Source organism: Papaver somniferum, chromosome 6 (genome assembly GCF_003573695.1).
Source record: "Papaver somniferum cultivar HN1 chromosome 6, ASM357369v1, whole genome shotgun sequence".
Taxonomy (NCBI): Eukaryota; Viridiplantae; Streptophyta; class Magnoliopsida; order Ranunculales; family Papaveraceae; genus Papaver; species Papaver somniferum.
In genome coordinates, this window is record NC_039363.1 from 92756735 (window position 1) to 92766825 (window position 10091).

Sequence of the window (10091 nt, forward strand, 5' to 3'; positions counted from 1 at the left end):
GACCCAACAACAATATATATTTTAAAAAAGAACCAAATAGACAGTTGACTGAATCAACTGAACTAAACTCCCTCTAATATATTATTCCTAGGACCATTAGGTATTTCCTACTATTAGCAGGGGCTACTTGCCCACCATAAAAAGGCATGTGAGGGGTGGTTTTTATTTTGTTTTCTGACACCATATGTTTAGAATTATTGTTTTTGAAAATGAGAATCCACAAAATAAATGGACCATTTGCATTCACGGCCAATGTATGGTGTGAGACACGTTGGCTCAGTGATTACACGCGGTTAGAAAAGCAGTAATGTGCCTCCACCCGGCGATAAGGACTCGAATGAACTTCCCGGTATTAGGCCTGAGAAGGTAGGACCAGACAGTCTAAAGCCCAGTAATAATGGGATTAAACGTTAATTTCTACTAAAATTAATCTCGTCTTGTCGAAACACAAGATTCCTGAACCAAAACAGCAGCGATCTCTCGTCTTATACCAAGGTAAGAGCAGTTACTTAAATTTTCTTATATCACTTGATTTTATTTGCTTGCCCTAGCTTCTCTGTAATCAGTAAAAATGAATTTTAAGTGTTTTATTAATCCCTAGAAATCCCAAATTGAAACCTCAGAGATTCAGCTAAATTTTAATATTTTCTCATCTGTGTTCTTGTTAGGTAGGAATTCTTGCATTTGTGGAGCATGGACTGTAATATGGACAATCAAACTCCAATTTCTGCAGAAGAGCCAAGTCCATCACAAGAAATTAGAAACTGGCTTGAGTTGCCATCTGATGTTATATTTCATATATTTCTGAAATTAGGGGCAATTGACATCTTATTTAGGGCTCAATCAGTATGTTCTCTGTGGCGAAAAGTTTCCAAAGAGCCTCTGCTGTTCCGTTCTATAGAATGCGTAATAGATCAGATTTGTTGGATGATAGCTTGTACAATGTAGAAAAGATGGCAAGAGAAGCTGTGGCCAGTTGGTTGACTTCGCTATGGATGATTTTGGTAGCGATGAGCTCTTAGCTCATATTGCTGATATGTAAGTGAATTTGATCTGTCAATTTGTTTTGTTCTGGATTAGGTTATCGACTAAGGTAACAAACAAACATAGTAAAATAGTAAAGATGACTAGTTGGAAAAAAAGAACATTTACATTATTTGATCTGGGTTATTTGTTGTTAGGTTCCAGGCCTTGATTTGTCAGTATACATTTTTGAACAACTTTAATGACAGTTTATTAGAGAGTTGTTACAACGGAGGAGGTAGTATAATGCATTTGATCAGCCATTTTATGCTCTTGGAATTATAGGTCAACCTTGGGTTTCAAAAGGCCTAGTAGTTACAGTGTGTACTTTATTTGTTGAGTTTAAGTATTTGTTGTTTGTGGTGTACCACTCTTAGCATGGTTATCGGTTGTGTAAGATTTATCCTTTGATCAATCCTTTTTCTTGAAAATACTTTGGGGTACTTGGAACAAACATCTTAAAATAGTAAAGATGAGTACATGGAAAAAAAAAACATTTACATCATTTGATCTGGATATTGGTTGTTAGGTTTCGGGCCTTGATTTGTCGGTATACATTTTATAACAACTTTATTGACACTATAAGGAAAAAAAAAACTTCATCTCCAACCCACCTGCATTTTTACCTAGCCATCTCTTATTTTCAAATGTATACAAGATTTTATTTCGTATTTATTGACCCAAAAAATATCAAATTTCCTTTTTCTGCCGGAAACTGTACTGTTCTTCTGACTGAATTATGAAAGTGGGGTTAGATTATTCCGATAATGGCCTAGGCTCTAATGGAATCAATCTCTCAATTAATCCTTTAGAGTGACCTTAGATTTTGGTTTCAGGAATTTGGGGTTCATTCCATGATATTATGGTCATTTCTGAAATTTCCAGTGTGATATACAAAGCTCATAATCGTTCCATTTGATGTGTGGATTTTTTTTTTTTTTTTGAAGCATACTTGATGGTATGATGAAGTGGGTTGGTTTTTTAGTTCGGGGTTTATGTATTTTTCATCTGGAATCATGCTAAATTTGAGCAACACTTCACTGTTCATGACTTCATGTTTGAGTGATTTTTCTAAGTTTCAAATTCTACAATATCTTTGGTAATCTTACTCTTTATGGCTTTGTGATGATTAGGCTGTTCATTGCCATATTCTTGACGGTAGGTGTAATCTCACTGGATGGCTAAACTACATAAATCATGTTCTAGATTACATGGTTGCCAAACATTAAAATGATTGTATGTTTTGATAATTTGAGTGTTTAGATCTTGTTTTTTGTTCTCTTGCCGTGATTGAATTTGATTATCTGTTACTAGAAATTTTAGATCTGTTTGATATAATGTGAAGATTTTTTTTTGGTTATTTTGTATGATTAGTATTGGTCAAACATGATTAATTCAAAGTATTGTGTGACTGCATGATACTAAGTTTGTAGCTCGCTTCTCGGTGGCTCGTGAAAAGAAGGAAAAAAAAATCTCAGTTGGAAAAAAATGGAAGAAAGAAATCATTGTAGTTTTAATTTTGTAAGGAAAGATGACTAGGATGGGTAGACATCCTCTATGTGAACCTCTAGAACAAGAGGTCGAGCAAGAGGATGTCTACCCAAAACTATGCCATGTCATCTACAAGTTGGTCATAGAGGTTAGGGTTGGAGAAAGATTTCAGGGATTTTGGATGTGTATCTTATGTGTACAATTTTTTTTTTCTCACACACGTTCTATTGCGGAAGCTTTAATGATTTGTTTTTCAGGTCTGGTGAATTAAGATGTCTTCGGCTTGTATCTTGCCATCAAGTTAGGGGTGAAGCGTTGTTTGCCATGGCCAAGAAAGCTGTCATGCTGGAAGAACTTGAAATATGCCATTGTTCTCTCTCAGAGGATACACTTATAGGTGTTGGTAATGCATGCCCTCAGTTAAAATCGTTGTGGCTCCACCGTCGAGGCTACAGGTGGCCGCACATAGAGTGTGATAATGAGGCACTAGCCATAGCAGGTAACGTGCCTGAACTGCGTCACCTTCATCTTTTTGGGAATAAATTGACAAATGTGGGCTTGAAGGCCATTCTCGATGGCTGCCTGCACCTTGAATCTCTGGACCTCCGTCAGTGCTTCAACATTAATCTAGAAGGGGATCTGCTGAAGAGTTGTAGAGACAGGCTTATAAAAGTAAAGCTCCCTAATGACTCCACTGATGACTGTGAATTTGATGCTGCAATTGATGATAGATCTTATGAATTTCCTGAGGGCAGCTGCTACTCCGAATTAGATCATGGAATATTTAGTGACGATGATTTCGGGTACAACCCAAGCTTTGATTTCGATCAATACGACCCTGACTTGATTTATGACAATGAATTGCCATTCGACCAAGACTACTATGGTTAGTTCTGTAAAGTATTGGTTTATGACTGTGTGAATGGGTGTCCTCTTACAAAATGGTTTTCCTCTTACGAAATGGGTGACTAGTGTCACTTCCTTGTCTCTTAGATAGATTTCTTCATTGTATCAAATGATGTTTCCTGTTTTAGGAACAATGAGGGCTTTGAGTCGTGGCTACAGCCTACAGGTATCCACACAGAGAACGGTGAACAGGAGGCACTAGCCATTGCAGAGAACATGCCTCAGCTGGTCGTCTTCATCTTTTCGGGAACAAATTGACCAATGTGGATGATGATAATGAAACTGACCTATCATTAGTTTGGTGAAGTTTTGACAATGACCAGAGTGAATGAGTGTCTTCCTCGACTCTTACTTCAATTTTGTTTTGCTTCATTTTGCCAAATGGTCTTTTGAGTTTTGGAGTACTTGTGTTAGCGTAAAATGGAACCCGATGGTTTAGTAAGTTTTTTCGACTTAGGCGGTCAGCACTGCCACTGCAGCAGTAGAGTCTCTTGAATCGAAAGCATAATATGGATGCAATAGATTGCAAAATGCTGTGGTGCAAGTTCTCGGCCAGAATAGAGTTCTTTCTGGTGTACGCCTATTTAGCTTTTGCTTGCCTTTAGTTCTGACGTGGGATCCCTAATCACGTTTGAATGAAATAACCGTATGCGGGCTAATCAAAATGTTCGGCACCATCGCAGCGATTTTCTAACAATCCAGAAATAGTTGGCACCTAAGAAATTTAGGCACGTTGGCCCATTTATCACATGTGTTTACAAAAGTGGCATCATGTTGGTAATTCTTGGTCCTCCCCAGCGGTAAATGGGTGTTTGAGAAGTCTCCAACAGATTTTCTGAACCAAAGCAGCAGCAGCATTTCTTTAACGGAAGTACGTTCTAATTTATCTACGACACACTTGAAACTTCCTAGAAGTGTTAGTGAACTAGCACAACTCCATTTAACAGCTTGGTAAAGGGGCACATCCATCTTTCTTAACCACTGTCATTGTGGAGATAAGGACAATTGCACCTAGAATTTGTTTTATCGGCAAAATAACCGACAAACATATTTTTCCAAAGTGACGTCGTTTGGTTAGAATAATTTGCCAGGTTGCGCCTCGTTTCGGTGCAGTTCATGCATGCGGTGCGCTTTCCAACATTTTCGAAACTAATTCGATTCACTGCGACTTTGGGATTTTAAAATCCTTTGACTTGGATTACTATTCCAAAAATGTCAATTGATGGAGATAGGAAATGTTTCTTTTGTTTATTTCCAAGATAAATTCGTTCTTGGTAGTAACAACCACATCATTCTATTCTTCCTTTGATGTTGAATGTTGACTAGAGAAGATTGGAGTAATTTATTGGCGTTTCAATTTTTAATAGTTAGAAGTTGAAGAAGTTAAAGCAATGATCTAAGAGCTCTATAAATACTGCTCGTAAAACCTCCATAATCTCCTTCTTTCTCGCAGCAGCTGCAGCAGCATTTTTTTCTTCTCTTTCTGCTATTTCTGGCGTAGGTGAGAATTCTTGCATCCGTGGAGAATGGATTGCATGCTGAACAATCAAATTCCGATTCCATCTGAACAAGTTAGAAATTGGGCTGAATTGCCTCATGATGTTGTATCTCATATATTCTCAAACTAGGGACAATTCATATCTTACTTAGTGCTCAATCAGTATGTTCAACTTGGAGAAAAGTTTCCAAAGAGCCTTCGTTGTTTCGCTCTATAGACATGCGGAATAGGTCGGATTTGTTCGATGGTAAAATGTACGATTTGGAAAAGCTGGCAAGAGAAGCTGTGGATAGGAGCTGCGGCCAGTTGGTTGAGTTCTCTATGGACGGTTTTGGTAACAATGAGCTGTTAGCTCAGATTGCTGATAAGTAAGTATTCTGTCTTTTTTTTTTCTTTTTTTTTTCAAGGTCTTAAAGGTTTTTACAACTGTTGTCATCCAAATAATTTAGCATATGAATGTTCTTTGATCTGGGTTATCTGTTGTTAGGTTGACGTAATCCAGTTCATTCCTTAGAACGCTGGGCTAAATATGTCTTGTTTTCAGGTCTTGTGAATTGAGATGTCTTCGGCTTGTATCTAGCTATCAAATAAGAGGTGGTGCATTGATGAACGTGGCCAAGAAAGCTGTCATGCTGGAAGAACTTGAGATACGCCACTGTTCTCTCTTAGAGGATACACTTCTAGCTGTTGGTAATGCATGCCCTCAGTTAAAAACGTTGCGGCTCAACAGTCGAAGCTATAGGGGGGCACACGTTGAGACTCACTGTGATAACGAGGCACTAGCCATTGCAGGGAACATGCCTGAACTGCGTCATCTTCGTCTTTTTGGCAATAATTTGACCAATGTGGGCTTGAAGGCCATTCTCGATGGCTGCCTGCACCTTGAATCTCTCGACCTCCGTCAATGCTTCAACGTTAATCTAGAAGGGGATCTACTGAGGAGTTGTGGTGACAGGCTCATAAAATTAAGACTCCCGAATGACTCCACTGATGACTATGAATTTGATGATGCAATCGAAGTTGGATCTAATGAATTCTCTAAGCGCAGCTACTTCTCTGATTTCGATCAATCCACACGCATCTACTACTCAAGGGAACTTAGTCATGTGGCTCGGTATCACTCGTGGTTAAAACCACGGTTGCCATTCTCGAACCCTCTATTATTTTAATAAACTCCCCAAGCGATAAATACGTTTCCCAAAAACATAAATAGTCTCTGCCTGGGAATATCCGTGCAACCACAATTTCCTGAACCAAAGCAGCAGCAGCAGCAGCAGTTATCCTTTAATTTACTCCCAACCTCGAGAGAAATCATGGACAATCAAACTCTGCTTTCATCAGCCGAAGAAGTTAGAAATTGGGATGAATTGCCTCCTGATATTCTGTCTCATATATTTCTGAAATTAGGGGCTATTGATATCTTATTTAATGCGCAGTCAGTCTGTTCAGCATGGCCAGAAGTTTCCAAAGAGCCTTCGCTGTTTCGTTCTATAGAAATTTCTTTAGATATGCAGAATAGGTGGAGACATGCGGGTTTATTTGAAGATCGCCTGTACCAGTTGGAAAAACTGGCAAAAGAATCAGCAGATAGGAGCTGTGGCCAGTTGGTTAAGTTTTCTATGGAGCGTTTTGACAGTGATGAGCTTTTAGCGTATATTGCTGATAAGTGTAACATAACTCTGAATTTGTTTGGTTTTATTTTGGAAATATGATTTTCTTCTTTTCATGTGAATTCTTGGATGATTTTTATTTCGTTTTTTTTCAGGTGCAGTGATTCCTTGAGATGTCTTCGGCTTGTTTCTTGCGACAAAGTTAGCGAGGATGCGTTGGTTAACATGGCCAAGAAAGCCGTCCTGCTGGAGGAACTTGAAATATGCCACTGTTCTTTCTCAGCGGATATGCTTAAAACTATCGGGAAAGTATGGCCTCAGCTAAAATCATTCCGTCTCAACCGTCGAGGCTACAGGTTTCCACACAGAGAGCGTGACGACGAGGCACTAGCCATTGCAGAGAACATGCCTCAGCTGCGTCGTCTTCATCTTTTTGGGAATAAATTGACCAATGTGGGGTTGAGGGCCATTCTCGATGGCTGCCTGCACCTTGAATCTCTCGACCTCCGTCAATGCTTCAACCTTAATCTTGAAGGGGATCTACTGAAGATTTGTGGAGATACGCCTATAAAAATAAGGCTCCCAAATGACTCTACGAATTTGATGATGCAATCACATACGGATATTATGATTTCTCTGAGAGTGAATACCAGGATTTCCTTAACAAAATTGCAGGCAATCTTCGATTCTTTAGGCATTTAGTTAACATATCAACAACTTGTTATAAGTTTCATATTAGAATTAAGACGGAATGAAGATTAAATTTATATCTTATATCTAACATGTAATAAAATCTGTTAAATATGTTATTATCTCAAAATTCCTTAAATATACGATATATGCCTTATATGAGAGCTTTAGTAAATGATATTACTATCACATGGTAAGTAGGGGTGTAAATTCGGACAGGCCGGGCCGCCCGACCCAAAAACTAAGACAGGCCGGGCAGGCCAGACTTAATATTTGTGAGCCCGTAAACAAACTCAGGCCGGACACAAGTAGATAATTTGCTACCCAAAGACCGCCCAAAGCCCACTTTTTATACGGGCAGGCCAGATCGGGCCGGACAGGCCACTATTTTGATTTTTTTTTTAAGTTTAAATTTTCAAATGAACGATATTAAATACAATATCCTTTCCTTTCCAACATCGCATATCGTAAGTGATAGTATTATTTTATATTTAAATTACACTGACAAATTTTTAATTTTAGCCTATAATAACTAATTAATTAAAGTACAATAAACTTTCTAATAAGAAAATATATTACCATTAATGTTTTGAAAAGGTTAATTATAAGTAAAAAAACAATTATATATTTTATTTTTCTTGACACAAAATCGACAATTATAAAATGGTAACTTTTAAGTCTTTTTAAGAGGATATTTTTTGATTAATGGCACATAGAAGGCTTTCAGGCCGGGCACCAGGCCGGGTATCAGGCCGGGCATCATAATTAATCGCAAAGCCCGAGACCGCCCAATAAATTAATCCAGGCCAGGCCGGGTGGCCCATGACGGGCCATAACAGGCTTTGGGCTACTTCGGGTACAGGCGGGCTCAGGCGGATACATGCAGGCCGAGTATTTTCGGGTATTATTTACACCCCTAATGGTAAGCTTCATGGATATCGTTTATTTGAAGAAAAAAAATAGAGAGATATGCATAAAGTCAAGATCACTACTCGTAGGTAGTATGTCTTAACATACAAAATTAAGAGTACGAATTTTATTTAATTTTATTTTATTATTGCATATGATTAGGGGACAGTTCATTAGGTAGACGGTTCATTTCATTTTTAGAACGCTGGGCTAAAAATGCTTTATTTTCAGGTCTTGTGAATTGAGATGTTTTCGGCTTGTATCTAGCTATGAAGTAAGTGGTGATGCATTGATGAACGTGACCAACAAAGCTGTCATGCTGGCGGAAATTGTCATATGCCATTGTTCTCTCTTAGAGGATACACTTGTATCTGTTGGTAATTCTTGCCCTCAGTTAAAATCGTTGCGGCTAAACCGAGGCCACAGGCGGCCACACGGAGAGTGTGATGATGAGGCACTAGCCATTGCATGGAACATGCCTGAACTGCGTCAACTTCAGCTTTTTGGGAATAGATTGACCAATGAGGGCTTGGAGTCCATTCTCGATGGCTGCATGCACCTTGGATCTCTTGACCTCCGTCAGTGCTTCTACGTTAATCTAGAAGAGGATATACTGATGAGTTGTAGAGATAGGCTCATAAAATTAAGACTCCCGAATGACTCCACTGATGACTATGAATTTTATGATGCAATCGAAGTTGGATCTAGTCAATTCTCTGATTTCAACTATGACAATGATTGCATTCTGAGCAGTCAAATTCCGGTACCAGCTTCATCAAAAAATGGGTTGAATTGCCTCATGATGTTCTATCCCATGGGGGCAATTGATATCTTGCTTGGTGCTCAATCAGTATGTTTTGTGTGGCGAAAAGTTTCCAAAGAGCCTCATCTGTTCCATTCTATAGACATGTGGAATTGGTCGGATTTGTTCGATGAAAACGTGTACGATATGGAAAAGATGGCAAGAGAAGCTGTGGATAGGAGCTGCGGCCGGTTGGTTGAGCTCACTATGGTTGGTTCGGGTAGCGATGAGCTTTTAGCGTACATTGCCGATAAGTAAGTGAATTGTATCTTTCAAAAAAAAAAAAAAAAATTGGATTTGTGACTTGCTTGATTCATTTGCATTTTTGAATTGTGTTTCCTTCTGTTTTGTGTCGATCCTGTTTAGAAATATGAAATTGTTCTAATGTCGAGTCCTGACCAATTTAAAAACGCACATGAAATGGGATGAACTGAGAGATTTCATTTTGTGATATACTGTATGTAGTTGTAAGTTTCCTCACAACCACGTTCCACTATAACTATAATCAATATTAGGTAATCATCATTAAACTCTTCATTGATTATCAAGACTTAAGTCGGTTTACAAGATGGATACAAGTATCACAACAATCTTACTTGTTCCTCGATTTACTTTCTCACTCCTGATTTCTTATCTAACACTCACTAACTAGATTTCTTCCACAAGTAATAACCTCTCCTCTTTATATAAGATCTTACATAGTGGATGACAGCTAAGAGATCCTTTATTTTCGGAATCTCTATGCGATGCACTCGCTCATGTACAATCACTTGTTCTCGCACAGACCATACTTCGCACAGATCTTCACACTTTACTCGTGACTTTGCTGACATCATCCATTACGTCATCTCAACCTTGTTGTGTGCGATCTCCCTCGTTTAAGTTATATAGTCTTCACTTCGCATACTTACTAACACGTGTGATATCTCACTCCTACATTCTGCCTCTTCTCATTTCGCTTATTCTACAGGGTGAGCGATATGAGAAACTCTCACCCTATATTATCGCATATGCTTGTCTTTTCACATTTTGCTTTGCCGACAATTTTATGGAATTCCGTCTTCCCTTGTTTACACGTGTCCTTTTAACCATTCATTTTTTAACACGTCTTTTTAACCGCTTGTTTCTATCCATTCATTTTCTCGCATTAATGAGAAGAACT

General features: G+C 38.5%; 3 protein-coding genes and 1 pseudogene across 4 annotated transcripts; all 4 read left to right on the plus strand.

The window, feature by feature from the left end:
• Positions 1 to 408: 408 nt before the first annotated feature.
• Positions 409 to 3665, plus strand: LOC113288424 (putative F-box/LRR-repeat protein 23). 2 transcript variants are annotated; one of them, XM_026537454.1, is made up of 3 exons: positions 409 to 495; positions 669 to 1038; positions 2772 to 3665. In XM_026537454.1, exons 2-3 carry the CDS (start codon positions 992 to 994, stop codon positions 3403 to 3405), a joined length of 681 nt encoding a protein of 226 aa, XP_026393239.1. In that variant the 5' UTR covers positions 409 to 495; positions 669 to 991; the 3' UTR covers positions 3406 to 3665. The 2 variants fall into 2 exon arrangements, with proteins under 2 accessions (XP_026393239.1, XP_026393240.1); XM_026537455.1 differs by having other exon boundaries at positions 447 to 495; positions 673 to 1038.
• Positions 3666 to 4946: 1281 nt separating this feature from the next.
• LOC113291094 lies at positions 4947 to 6087 on the plus strand (annotated as a pseudogene).
• Positions 6088 to 6231: 144 nt separating this feature from the next.
• On the plus strand, positions 6232 to 7230 carry LOC113291095 (putative F-box/LRR-repeat protein 23). Its single transcript, XM_026540666.1, has 2 exons — positions 6232 to 6569; positions 6684 to 7230. The coding sequence occupies exons 1-2, from the start codon at positions 6232 to 6234 to the stop codon at positions 7228 to 7230; spliced, it is 885 nt and encodes a 294-aa protein (XP_026396451.1).
• A 137-nt stretch (positions 7231 to 7367) lies between these two features.
• Positions 7368 to 9187, plus strand: LOC113291096 (putative F-box/LRR-repeat protein 23). The gene is made up of 2 exons (XM_026540668.1): positions 7368 to 7411; positions 8359 to 9187. Exons 1-2 carry the CDS (start codon positions 7368 to 7370, stop codon positions 9185 to 9187), a joined length of 873 nt encoding a protein of 290 aa, XP_026396453.1.
• Positions 9188 to 10091: the final 904 nt, after the last annotated feature.

Bases quoted from the DNA above. Each gene is read 5' to 3' on its own strand.
- LOC113291095 (XM_026540666.1), top strand. From the start codon at position 6,232: ATGGACAATCAAACTCTGCTTTCATCAGCCGAAGAAGTTAGAAATTGG. The intron at 6,570-6,683 runs GTATATTGCTGA...GTTTTTTTTCAG, and splicing joins GACAGTGATGAGCTTTTAGC to GTGCAGTGATTCCTTGAGAT.
- LOC113291096 (XM_026540668.1), top strand. From the start codon at position 7,368: ATGCCTTATATGAGAGCTTTAGTAAATGATATTACTATCACATG. The intron at 7,412-8,358 runs GTAAGTAGGGGT...CTTTATTTTCAG, and splicing joins AATGATATTACTATCACATG to GTCTTGTGAATTGAGATGTT.
- LOC113288424 (XM_026537454.1), top strand. From the start codon at position 992: ATGGATGATTTTGGTAGCGATGAGCTCTTAGCTCATATTGCTGATAT. The intron at 1,039-2,771 runs GTAAGTGAATTT...TTTGTTTTTCAG, and splicing joins TTAGCTCATATTGCTGATAT to GTCTGGTGAATTAAGATGTC.